Source organism: Agaricus bisporus, assembly GCF_000300575.1.
Source record: "Agaricus bisporus var. bisporus H97 unplaced genomic scaffold AGABI2scaffold_11, whole genome shotgun sequence".
NCBI lineage: Eukaryota > Fungi > Basidiomycota > Agaricomycetes > Agaricales > Agaricaceae > Agaricus > Agaricus bisporus.
This window is the reverse complement of record NW_006267346.1, coordinates 33,134-45,968: the sequence shown is the minus strand read 5'-3', so window position 1 is coordinate 45,968 and position 12,835 is coordinate 33,134. Positions and strand designations below refer to the sequence as shown.

Here is a 12,835-nt window from a genome sequence, read left to right as displayed (position 1 = left end):
GAACGAGCTCCCGTTGTCTCGCCACTTCCCTTTGAACGTAGTCAGTCCCCACCTGAGCGCAGTCAGTCTTTCAGTTTTGGCCAAACTGTATTCCATTCTATGGGCAATTCCGCTAATACTTTGTCGCCTCCCAACAACAACAATACCCCGGCATCGGTAAACGCACCCACTGGACTTACTTCACCTCCAAATTCAATAAGTCGGCATCGTGGACGCGCATTAAGCGATACCGTCTTTCAATCGATGTTACGAGCTTCTTCGCCAGTTTTTAAACCTCCTAGACATTCTGCACCAGAAGCCGACATCCACGACGACGCATCACGAAGCTTGGTTTTTTATTCTCCCAATTCTACTTCCAATGAACCTGATCCGTTCAATGCGAAGGCGAATACGTATTATACGCCTCAAACTATGATTCCTATGACACCACCTTCAGGGATGCCTCGACATGCGAGAAAGACTTCGAAAGAAGAGAGTTTGATTTATTCACTTCAAACTCAATTGGCTTTGCAACAGGAGTTGTGTAGTCAATTCGAAGCTGACTTGCGTACTAAAGATGAGATGGTGGAGTTGTTGGGGAAGAAAGTTACGGATATGGAAAAATTGGAGATGCAGAGAAAAAGCGTTTTGAGACAGTGGAAGAAGAAGGTACAGGAGCTTGAAAGGTCTTGTCGGTTGTTAGAAGAAGAGGTTGATACTTCGAGGCAAGAGTCTATGGAGCGAAGCGTTATGGATGAAGCTAGTGGTGAAGCTTTGCGTATGCTTCATCGACAGATAGCTACTCTTGAAAAAGAGAAAGCGGAATGGGAGAAGAAGGAACAGGCGATGAGAGTTGAGAATGAGAGGCTGCAATCTTTGATCAAGGAACGGTCTCAGGACGCTAATTTGAAGGAAGCGATGTGGTCTAGGGATGAAGTTTTGGATCAGGGGTTGAGAGAGACGAAAGAACAGGTTGATATGGGGAATATTAATCCCGTCGGGGTTGATGAAGAAAAGTTGAAGAGGTTGGCGGAGAGGGAGAAGAAGGCTGATGAGGAGAGGGAGGTATATCGGGCTAGGGAGATGGAATGGGAGCAGGAACGAATGGAGTTGATGGCGAAGATTGAAGAGATCTATGCGGAAAAGATAAGTGTTGACGAACAGGTGGAGTCGTTGAATGAACAGATTAATGTTAGAGAAGGGGAGTTTGAGATGATGAGGAGTGAATTGGAGGCGCAATGGGGACATACGGAAACCGCATCGGATACTATCCAAGAGTTACGAGAGGCGAAGGAGAAAGCGGAGGAGGATATCGCCGTCTTAGGACGCGAGAAAGAGGGATTAGAAGAGGAAAGAGATGATCTCGTGGCTAGGTATCGGGAAGTTGAACAAAAGGTTGAACGTATGGAGGTGGATTGGAATGAGAGTGAGAATCGGAGAATGGAACTTGAGAGTGAGGTGAATGAACTTTTAGATCTAAAAGACGCGATGGAGAAAGAACGCAAACAGGTAAAGGGATTTTTTCTTTTGGTGGTACGTGGCAGTAACTTACCACGTTGTCAGGTTGAGGAGAAGGTGTTGCAAGAGCGTGTTCGTTCTGAAGACCTGAGTCGTGCTCTCCAACAGTGCGACGATCGTATCGTTCAATTGGAACACGAACGTCAATTGGCCAGGGATAACGCAACGCATCTCGAAAATGATATTCGTCGACGCGACAACGAAATTGCGGTATACAACGAAAAACTTCAAGTACAACAACTCGAATGTCAAAATCTACGCACAGAACTTGAAGAACTTACACAAGAGCATACTCGTCTCCTCGATGAACAATCACAAACCTCAATGCAAGCTACAGGTTCCGAAATTGAAGCGAGACAACAAATTCAAGATCTCGTTCGACAGAAAACCGAAAGTGAAGATCAATTAAAGTCGACAAGGGAGAGAATGGATTCATTGAAGAATGAAATGGATAGGTTGAGGAGACACGTGCATGAATTACAACAGGAGAGTGCGGATAAGGAGGTGAAGATGACGCAGATGACGAAGCAGCATGCACAAGATAAAGAGGATATTCAAGGGTTGAATATCGCCCTTGATGCTAAACAACAGGAACTGGAATTGGTGTGTCTTTGTCGCTTTCCAGGCGAAGTTTGGCCCGTGCTGATTTTCTTTTGTAGTACAAGCGCAAGGTGGCGATCAAACCCGGCAGTTCTGCTAGCGGTGCGCCCGCTTCCACTTCCTCTTCCTCGAAAGTCATCAATCGGAGAACATCGTCATCCCTGACGGATGGTAACACTCCGGCCACTGCAAGACCACTTTCACGTTCCGCTTCCGTTATTTCGGATTCAGGAAGTGCTAAAGGAAGTCACTCAGAAAAAGTCTCGGCACTAGGAAGGAGTAATCGGGTTAACACTATGAGCGGAACTTCGACTTCTTCCTCGGCGGCCGGATCTTTAGCAGCCAAGAAACGTGCAGAAGGGACAGCGTCTACCAAAGCAACTACTGCGCTCCGCTCGTCACTGTCGCCGCCTCCTGCTTCCTTGAAAAATGGCGGTGTGAGATCGTCTGTGAATGGCACGCGTACTGTCACGACACCTGCTAGTGCAAGACGTATCGTTACAGGAAATGGAGATAAAGCAAAAACGACGGCTATGACGGCAAGACGTGCTTCTATTATGAGCCCGACGCCGAGCATATCGGAAAGTAGCGAAAAAGAGAATAATATGGATGACAGCGAGAGGACTGTGAGACGGAGAAGTATGGTTCCTATCTCTGGGTGATCAATAGGTGGCGATTTTGTTTCTGTTGTAGGGTTTGATACCGATCTTAACTTGTTTTTTTGGACACCTACCTTCCTGGATACCCTTTTAATTCTTCCTTTACAATTCTTTTCTCGTGTTTGTTCTTTGACTTTTCTTTGACAGTTCTATGATTCCGTGCTTGCTTTCCCTTCTCCCTTGTATTATATATCTCTCCTTTTTTCCAGAACCTGTTTTCCTGTGATTGTAGCGATTACATCTTTCCGTCGTAGGCTTTCGTTTCGTTAACCGACTGTTTCTTTTTTTATACATCTATATGCCGTGTTTTTGTTAAAGCCCCGGCTTTTTGTCCGTTTTGTTGTTTTCTCGTGTGTTTTGATTCAACAGAGTTAGAAAGAATGAAAATGTTTCGGGAGTTGCGTGACTTTGCTTTTAGGAACATAGTTTAATGGCGTGCGGGCGAAAACCCAAAGGCCAATACCTTCCTTGATCATGAGCAAGGATTTCAATCATTCCGTGATTATGGAGAATCATGTAATCATACTATACTTCGGCACTGTCTGCCGGCAATCATCTAATCACTGCTCATACTTATAAGCTGTTAATCGAATCCCACGACCGGCGCCCTCTTCTTCCTCCCCAATGTATGCAGTACCCCCTACGCGGATTATGCCACAGGTTCAATCGTCCAATTTCCCTCTCGATGGTCGTACTGTCGCGTTGACTCGTCATATCCTCTCACAAGGACGTTGGTCAAAACTTACTACTCATTCTTGTTATAATTGTCGAAAGAGTGGGTCTAAGCAAGGCTCGCTGAAGCTGTGTCAGAGATGTGAAAGAGCTTTGTGAGTCGACCTTTTCTTACGAGTTGCCAATTTTGATGTGTAAGAATGGGTGTCTTAGGTATTGCTCGAGTGAATGTCAGAAAACGCATTGGCCAGTATGGATTCCAATTACTAATGATGCTCTTCATGTGTTCATGATCCATCTGATTTCTAGACGCATAAGAAACACTGCGTAAATTCAGAGTATGAGGCGTCTTTACAATGGAACGACATGATCATCGCAGCTAGCGGCAAATTTGGTACTCCTGGACTTCCCGTTCCGCCACCTGGCTTGACATGGCAAGACCTTCACAAACGTTTCAAAAAATGGTTCTCTTTCCACATGATGACCCTATTCGCAGTATCAATCCATAGCCTCCAACTTCCACAGGACCGCGCTCCTACCCATATTCTTCTCATACAAATTGAGTATCACAATGGTAGCACTGAAGTCGCGAAACACTTCAAATTGAACCACACGAAGGTTATCACGCTAGATGAGGCTACCGATATGGCTGGACCCCCCATGCAAACGTTTAGAGAGGAGCGAAAAGACCATGAAGGCCGTGTCATTCTCGGTTTGTTGATCCAATGTCTCCCAATGATACCGGGGTTCCACGTCTTTCCTATCACTGGTCTTAGCAAAGAATCCATTTCCAGGCTACCGTGGATACCGAATTGCCCAGAGATTTTGGAAGACCGTTTCCACAATGGCAAACGATTCTAATGCTCATGGTTATTGGTAACTTTCCATGGCCACTAAATTACACAATCACTGACTTCTGGAGTACTCCTTTAGTGAAAACATATCATTGTATTCCAAGTTCTGTACGTTCGGGGTTGGTACGATGCTCAACCAGCGAGCTCCTCAGTCAGCCCCCCCGATCTAGTATTCGTGTTCTTTCGAAACTTTTTCTCCTTCAACCTTTCCCATATGAAATGTGTATTGGTTGCCTCATGTCGAATTACTCCCATTGTTGTACTTGTACTTATCACATTGACTGAAAACTTCGACTCCACGCGTTGGCGAAAGCTCGCCCGACTGGGCTGCTCGAGCGGGAAGAAAGGGAGTGATTTCACTGATTAAGCCACTGGGTTGACGGCTTCGGTCACTTTCGTGTTACATTCGAAATACCATGAGAAAACACGAGCGATGAGAAAGAAAAAGGATAGTGTAAATCAGCCACAGAGCGTGTGAGGCGCGGCAATATGATCCAGGGGCAACCTTGACTCACATCATGGTTATGTAATTTTCAATTTAGTAGTTTGATCATGCATCGCATCATGTTCACCCACGAGTTCCGAGATCATTTATTTTTTCCGCTCCCAAGCTCACATCCACAGGACCGATTATCTTGCCTACGGAGGACAAAATGTAACCCTACTACTAAGATTAGGACAGCTATATCGATTCCGTGGCCTTCGCGGAAACCTCTGCCCTTGAAGCCCCAGAAGGGCTCCGATTAGCTAATAATATACCTGGACCGATTTGCAATTTTGCACACCGACACACATGGGGATATTTTTTCATGTGCATTCCGCTACGCCAAGGTCACCACCACATTGCTGTATATAGGGTGCGCTAGCCGTCAATGCATTCGAATCTTCTATTCCTTCTAGTTGGAAGCCCAACAATTTTCCATCCCTGACCCTCCGATTGACAAAGCACGAAAACTGTTGATCCATCATCTGGCTCAGCTTTCCGTCGCATAATCCACCTGGCCTCTCTTGAACTCCTTCCACCATCATGAATCCGTCGATCAAGAGCGAAAGTTTTGAACATAAGGAAGTTGAAACTCCCTCTCCGAACGAGAGGTCAAACGACGATGACAATGAACTCCTCGCTCTTGGATACAAACCTTCCTTCAAAAGAGAGTTCACGAATTTAGCGACGGTGCGATTCGCTCTACGGGAAAACTAAAGATCTGAGAAGATACTCATATGATTGTAGATAAGCTTCGCTTTCAGTATTATGGTGAGTGCCTCCATTGCGGACGGCTGTATGGTTGTACTAAGAGGACACCGGTAGGGCTTGTGTTCGAGTGTTGCGACAACTTTCAATTCTCCCCTGCTTCTCGGTGGGCCAGCGACGGTAAGTACCCACCCTTTTCTCCGCGTCCCGTCGGACATCAGGCAGGATCTCACGCTCGATGATAGGTGGTGTGGTGTTGGATTCTTGGGGCTTGTGTCTGTTTTACCCTCGGCGCAAGCATAGCCGAGATCGTCAGTGCTTACCCTACTTGCGGTGGTTTGTAAGTATCTTATTGAGGCTGCAAACGGGTTGTCGCTGACGTTTTTTCTAGATACACTGCATCCGCTCACCTCACCCCAAAGAGATACCGTGCTCGGGTAAGTTTAGCCAATTATCTTCTTCAGGTAAAGAAAACTCACGTATGAATAGGTTGGGTGGCTGGTTGGATGGCTCAATATCCTTGGTGAGCGGAAATTGATTACCTCACATGATGATGAGAAGTCGAATCTGACATCATACGAAGGTCAGATTGCTGGCTGCTCCTCCACAGAATTCGGTCTCGCCAACATGATATGGGCCGCTGTGGGTATCGGAAAGGTGGATTGCTTCGTTGAGTCAATCTTTCTTCTGCTAACTCCTCAATTAGGGTCCCGAATTCGCCTTGACTTCGGTATCGTGTCATTTCATTTAGCTCGTGTAGCAACTGTTGAAACTCCCTTATTATTATAGGGCAAAACTGTTGGTCTCTTTGCGGGTATGATGGTCCTCCATGGGATCTTGGTACGTCATTCCATCTATCCTGTTCTAAATTCGTATCAAATCCGGTTTCTAGAATTCCTTGGCTACACGCCACCTTGCCAGACTAACGAAAGGGTTTGTCTTTGTGAATTTAGGAACAACATTTCGTAAGTCCTTCTTTTCCATTGTAAAGGCTTAATTTACGATTCGGCGTCCAGTTATTATCATCGTTCTTCTGGCAACTACGCCACGATCTGAAATGCATCCAGCGAGCTACGTGTTCGGTTCAGCAGGGATCGTAAACCAGACTGGTGGATGGAATACCGGAATTGCGTTTCTATTGGGTCTTCTCAGCGTTCAATGGACGGTCCGTAATTCATAAAGGGAAAATACGCAAATAGAAAACTGATGGCATATTCTTTTTCTCAGATGACAGTAAGTTCCTGAACCATTGCAGTGATTGGCCTGTCGCTGACGCTGTCACGAGGATTACGACGCCACTGCCCATATTTCGTATGTGCTCGTCACCTCGTTTACTTCGGATTCTCAACGCCGTTTCTAGTGAAGAAGTCCAACGGGCCGCTTATGCTGCGCCCTCAGCCATTGTCATCGCTGGTCTGTACTCATAAACCTGTATCCAGTCAGTCAAGGTAATTAATCCGCACACAGTCCTTGGTACCGGCATTATTGGCTGGTTATTGAACATTGTTATGATTCTGTGCTCTGGACCTTTGTGCGTTGCTGTCGTCCTATCATATTTTTGGTAGACATGCTGATACTTCCCAAAACCGTGCCAGAGAAAATCTTCCTGGCCCTTCTGGTTCTGCCTTCCTTCAGGTATTCTTCTTGGATATAGTATTTTTCAATCGCTCATGGCTTTCAGATCATGGTTAATCGAATGGGCAAGACCGGTGCTTTGATCTTGTGGGTAAGTAGGGACTGTATAGTTTTAAGGAGTATAATTTTTAGCCCAGAATAGGTTCCTGTTTGCTTTACGGCTTTCTTCGTCGTGCAAACTGCGCTTCAAGCTACTTCTCGTATTCTTTACGCCTTCAGTCGTGACCACGGTAAGTCCTCTGTGTAATTAGCCATAGTCTTACCCTTGACTGAAGTCTGTGCATAGGTCTACCTGACCGTGGCTTCTTCAGTGTAAACAGTAAATACACGGATACCCCTCTGCGCGCCGTCTGGCTTGCTACAGTCATTTGCATACTCCTCGGCTTATTGGACCTTGCTAGTCCGATTGCTGCCAACGCGATATTCTCTCTGACGCCCATGGCACTAGATGCAAGCTATGTTATACCCATCTTTCTCCGAAGGATAAATTACAATCACCCGGAGGTCAACTTCAAACCTGGTCCGTTCTCTTTAGGCGACGGAGTACTTGGAAATTTCTGTAATTGGTTATCCATAATCTGGACGTGCTTCATTACTGTGATCTTTTCCCTACCGACCGTACTCCCGGTGACTAAAGATAATATGAATTATGCATCGGTGCGTGTTTCAAGCTTCTCGAAGGCAAAAGATGAAACTTACATGTCTTGTCCGGCACGGTGCAGGCTATTACGGGCGGAGTCGTACTTCTATCGTTGTGAGTTCCCCGCATTGTTAACTTTAACCAGTGATTTGAACAAACTATGAATAGTATCTGGTACTTGGTCTCTGGCCATAAACATTATCATGGCCCACAGTCCAACCTTCATGGCCGTTCTACTCTTTCGAAAGCCGACACAGAAGATACCACCTCCGAAAAAGGCATGGCCTAAGAAGCTACACCTGGTCTTGTCCATAGGCAGTTGGTCATGTGTGGAAACCCCCATTACTCAAGGCATCGGCTTTGTACTTACCTGTGTAGACGAGAAAAATGTTAACCCGTCATTTTTTATCACATGATGATCCCCTGATGTATATTATATATGATCCGGAACTACGTCAAAGACCTGACATTTTCCTCTCTGTCCCTTCTTGAAACGTGGGGTTGGATGCCGCTAGTACGCCGCCGGTGTCATGCACAATGACAGTTTCCTTGTAACTTCCACTTTAGCATCCGTTTACCCCACTAATCGAAATCCCAAATGTTTGGCTTCACAAATGGAGCCGGGTATGCGCATCAGTGTATGGCTAAAACCTTTCCCTAATCCTCGTAGTGATAAGCGAGATGGTGTACTCTAAGACTGCTAGGATAGATGCGATCACCCACCGATATCGCTTCGCTGTCCCTCAAATTGACCTGAAATATCATAGACAACGGACAGCTGTGACCATTAAAATCCGCTAGATAAGCCGGATAATTATCGAAAGATTTCAGCAGTGTTAGCATAAAACAGAACCACCAAAGGAAAATTTTGGTGGATAACCTTTGACTAGGCAAGGCGGTAGTAAGATTGCCATCATACTCGAAACCCTACTGAGGGGTTTAAGGTTGAACATGTGCCGATCTGGGAGTAAGTCAGGACGTTCCGTCTCACACCTCACACCTCGGCTATCTTGTTTGACCTTGTGGACTTCAGGACAGGCGCTGATCCCTAGGGCTTCACGACTCCGTATCGGCGCTGAACAAGCTGAAATGGGTCGAAAGGGGAGCTCTGCCTTGCAAGCGATGTCATAGGGACCTAGTATGTCCCAGTCACCGCCTCGTGATTTATCGCCCGAATTGATGAGTTATTATTCCTGAGCATACATGAGCCCGATAAATCAGTCATAATCGTAATGTAGAACCGCGCTGCCTGTAGGGCCGTATCTTCCCAATGAGTAACGAAGGCTCTTCCCTTGGTCGCGTGAATTCTCCCCTAAATGTGGCCGCTGGGGGCGTCAGCCTGAGGGTGTCGCGAAGAGTAACCGATATTAAGTCTCAGTCCCAGTAATACCAGGTTGGGATGAAGAAAAAGATGTAGCCAGCCAGTGCGTACGCCTTTTGGTCTACGTCGGATTAAGTATCTGCATTTACCCTGGGCTCTTCAGGATTATCTTCACGTCCGGCGACTTTCTGGTTTGTCCGGTGCGGGCATCTTTTTGGTCTCAACTGCATGATAGCCGAGGATGTCGATGAGCAGGGCGTGGATTGTTTAGGGAAGAAGGCAGATGGGCGGCCCGATCATCATGATGCGGTTAGATTGCCTATCTTGCGTTAAGACCATGGGGTGTCCTGTGAATAAAAAAAATGAGGAGGCTACATGACCTTACCCATTTCTCGAGGTTGCAGGACACTTTAGTACATCAACTCTGATCGCTCTTGTTCCGTTCTTTATGATAGGATGTTAGGTTCTCCGGCAAGTTCACCACATTCACCAAGTAGTATCAGATCAATTAAAAAATATTTCGTCAATGATCCAATACGGACTCTTCTTCTGACTCTTCGTATGGCTCCAGGACGTGCCAATCTAATCAGTTTACTGTATCTGGTATCCCTTCCTCTCAACACTCAGCTAACTTACTCTGCGCTTCAGTTATGCCTCATTGGTGAGCGGTGACGACGTGGTGGTTAAAGGCAGCCGCCCCTACAGGCGGCACGACTTCAGGAATATCGGCTCTCTGGCAGGCCATTCATTCACGCATTTTCTCATGAGGGCTCACTCCTCACTGGTACATCATAAATATTTACCATGAACCGCTTCCTATCTCACTTGCCTAATATCGTGTTTTGAGATTCAGATCCTATTTTTCTCATGCTTCACTGTACCCTGGCATTATATATTTAATCTCAACAATTACCTTTTTAAAAAACTGAGACCCTCAACACCTGGTAATATTTATCGGCACCAGCCTTGAAAGGGTTCTTCCGGTCTCATTTAAGATTCCGTGCAACAATTCACTCACCAGCGTTTTAACAACCAATTGAAATCGTCGCACGTGTAAGTGGCAACACTCTCCTCTCATCGACTACGACGTAGACCATGCGTGCAGAAGATGGGGATCAAGCCATTTGGTGTTTAATTAATAATTGCTGTCTTTAGCATGAGATTACATTCCCCTCGGATGGAGAGGGCTGTAAAGAATGATTACCAGGGACATTAAGGGGAGTTGGCGAGAAACCTTCCAGAAGACCGACACTGTAGTCGAAAGAAACGAGGCAATGAGATTGGCTTGCTTTTTCAGGTGATCGTCGTCCATGATGCAGTCCGCCTACTCGCATCGCTTGGACGGCTTAGCGAGGTCATCAATCAGGTCCCAAACCCTTAGAAACAAGCGCTTCACCAATATCCCATACCTGATCTATGTCGGCCGGCGGGAGACATTTTCTTAGCCAGTCCACCATAAGCCGACCTCCGATGTACATCCGTGACGATCTGGTGCCAATAATCATGGCAATCGGAAGGATCGGTCGCATTTACGTGGTTTCCCTAAGTCCATAACAGCTAGGGTAGTCTTACAAAAGCTACTTTTCAAAATCGTTCTACACAGAAGTATTGATTACTTTTCCTTCAGTTCATAGTCATGAGATGTATTTGTGATAGTTTGACAATGACATGTGTCCATGAATAGAGAACGTCGACGATAATTCCTTGGCTTCCCGCGGCGAAAATATATGATTTATCGAGCAGGCTTCTTTCAGCCAGCCGTGACCAATGCGACATTGCCGATATGTGAGGTGATATGATAAGATGACTACTTTACGTTATTCGCAGCCTCACTCGGAAAAAATAATGATATTCATCCTTACATGTGCGCGTGAAGCATTGCTTCTGATGAAGATTTTGTTCTTATAATAACCATGGCAAGTTGCTTCTTCTTGTATGCATAGCATATGTATGATACATCGGGGTAAGTCATCCTTCGAAGTTCGGGCCAACCCGCGAGCCCTTCAATTCGTTCAATGTCAAGCTTTATGCATACATGACTGGAGCAGCTGATTCAACGATTAGAGTGGGGCAATGTGGAGCTTCAGCCCTCGAAATTAATCAATATTCACTTGAATGTGTTTATCAATGAGTCACAGAAACTGTGGCAAGGGCCGAGACGTTGTGCATAGCTTATGGAGAATAACTTCCGTCTGGCCGTTGAAGAGAGTGTCTGATCAAAAACGAAGGTTTCTCGCCCTGTGATCATGAGATCTGGGGTGTGTGATGGTTTACGATACTTTGTTAGCCGTGTCAGACCGTACCCGAGTACAATGATCTTACTAACCTGAGGGCTCATTTCATAAACCATCATGCCCCATTGCCCATACTTTACTTGACGAATCATTGGCGCTGGCAATGATTTTGTCAGATAATCCCCATGATCCTAACTGCCTCCAACCTGTCTTTGGAGTATTGAAGCGCTGCCGTCGTCGCTTATACGCAAACTGAGAGTGCTATGATTGCGCTACTTAACTCGTGCTTTCCATCTATGCAGTAACTATTTATAGACTGCAACCCAGAATTAAGAAGGGCCTCGCAAGGGGAAATCAAAATAGTACGAGCCCCGGAGGCCGATCCTTCTGATAGGTAAGCACTTCAGAACGCTGAGCGGTGCTAGTGAGGGAGGACGAGAAGCAGTTACTAGGAGGTGAAACTGTAAAGAAGTTAACCCCACAACTGTTTCCTCTGTCCAATTAGTGAATTAAGTCTAGAGCCACTGACGTCGAGGGCGACAGCTTGTGCACAAATTGCCCTGAGAATGGGTCGGAGAGCTTGTGGTTTTACTCCAAATTAAACCCTGAATGTCAGAAGACCCTCACTAGAACTTCGGGATGGAATACGTGTGTCCCGGAGATTTGCGTAGATTGGGTGGGTAAGAATTGGGAAAGGACTAGCTTTAAACATTGATTAAGGCGCTGGGAAACAGACACCCTCTCAAGAAACCCTCAGTATTGGTACTGCGACTGTGCGACACGAGGGACAGAAAAATCATTCATTCCGAGGAGGACCGGCGGAGGAGTTGCCAAGACGTTCCAAAGGTTGATATCGTGTTATCAAGGCTTCTGCGAACGGTCACTGGGCGAACTCGCTTCTACCACTAACCCTATGTGGGTTACTCTAGGCGTGGTAGCACCGTGACGTGTGACCAAAAATACCCGAATTTCTACCACACGCCCTCGTCAAACCGTGCTGAAGTCATATTGATTATTGAAATTGGTGAGAGAGGCATCACATGCATCACACGTAGCTGCTCAACTCATTGTCCAAGTTCACTGCAGTATTACTCCACTGTTCTATCAAAATATGTCTGGAAGCCCGTTAACGGACTGTCCACTGGCTTTTCTTTTGTTCAACTCCCCACTGATCAATCATGATATAATTGTCCTCGACATCACTACATCTAATTCAAGTAAAGAATGCCCGAATCACTATTAATTGTAATGCGACTGTTTCATAATACGGTGAGATGTTATGGACTCTCCTGTTTTATATTCATCATGTTTGCATGTTTGCATATTTCTGGTCCGAGACGGCCTGTGCTGTTCACCCACTGTCAGCCGCCACCCACGAGTCACGACCTATAAATCAATCAATCATATCCAAGATGTGACAACAGCAAAGTCGATCGGGGAGGCAATGAGATTGCATCAGTGTTCCTGTCGACAAAGTTAGGCCGTGGCCCTCGCGGTGACTGTATCCATGACCCCAGTAGGACCTACCGAT

The 12,835-nt window shown here is 46.1% G+C and overlaps 3 protein-coding genes across 3 annotated transcripts; all 3 read left to right on the top strand.

Annotated features, from left to right (window-relative positions):
- Nucleotides 1-996: 996 nt before the first annotated feature.
- Nucleotides 997-1,769, top strand: AGABI2DRAFT_138629 (hypothetical protein; the record flags this gene model as incomplete). The annotated part of the gene is made up of 2 exons (XM_006455502.1): nt 997-1,488; nt 1,543-1,769. Coding segments are annotated over exons 1-2 (653 nt in total), but the record flags the coding sequence as incomplete, so codon positions are not given.
- Nucleotides 1,770-3,400: 1,631 nt separating this feature from the next.
- AGABI2DRAFT_195021 (hypothetical protein) lies at nt 3,401-4,589 on the top strand. The gene is made up of 5 exons (XM_006455501.1): nt 3,401-3,416; nt 3,484-3,583; nt 3,628-3,678; nt 3,738-4,304; nt 4,362-4,589. The coding sequence occupies exon 4, from the start codon at nt 3,795-3,797 to the stop codon at nt 4,287-4,289; it is 495 nt and encodes a 164-aa protein (XP_006455564.1). The 5' UTR covers nt 3,401-3,416; nt 3,484-3,583; nt 3,628-3,678; nt 3,738-3,794; the 3' UTR covers nt 4,290-4,304; nt 4,362-4,589.
- A 720-nt stretch (nt 4,590-5,309) lies between these two features.
- Nucleotides 5,310-8,156, top strand: AGABI2DRAFT_180549 (hypothetical protein; the record flags this gene model as incomplete). Its single annotated transcript, XM_006455500.1, has 21 exons — nt 5,310-5,456; nt 5,514-5,537; nt 5,592-5,654; nt 5,720-5,814; nt 5,866-5,911; nt 5,964-5,997; nt 6,058-6,131; nt 6,181-6,204; nt 6,264-6,314; nt 6,367-6,439; nt 6,491-6,639; nt 6,702-6,707; nt 6,760-6,785; nt 6,835-6,887; nt 6,942-7,005; nt 7,070-7,109; nt 7,156-7,200; nt 7,252-7,339; nt 7,396-7,766; nt 7,832-7,863; nt 7,918-8,156. The coding sequence occupies 21 exons, from the start codon at nt 5,310-5,312 to the stop codon at nt 8,036-8,038; spliced, it is 1,626 nt and encodes a 541-aa protein (XP_006455563.1). The 3' UTR covers nt 8,039-8,156.
- Between the last annotated feature and the right edge of the window lie 4,679 nt (nt 8,157-12,835).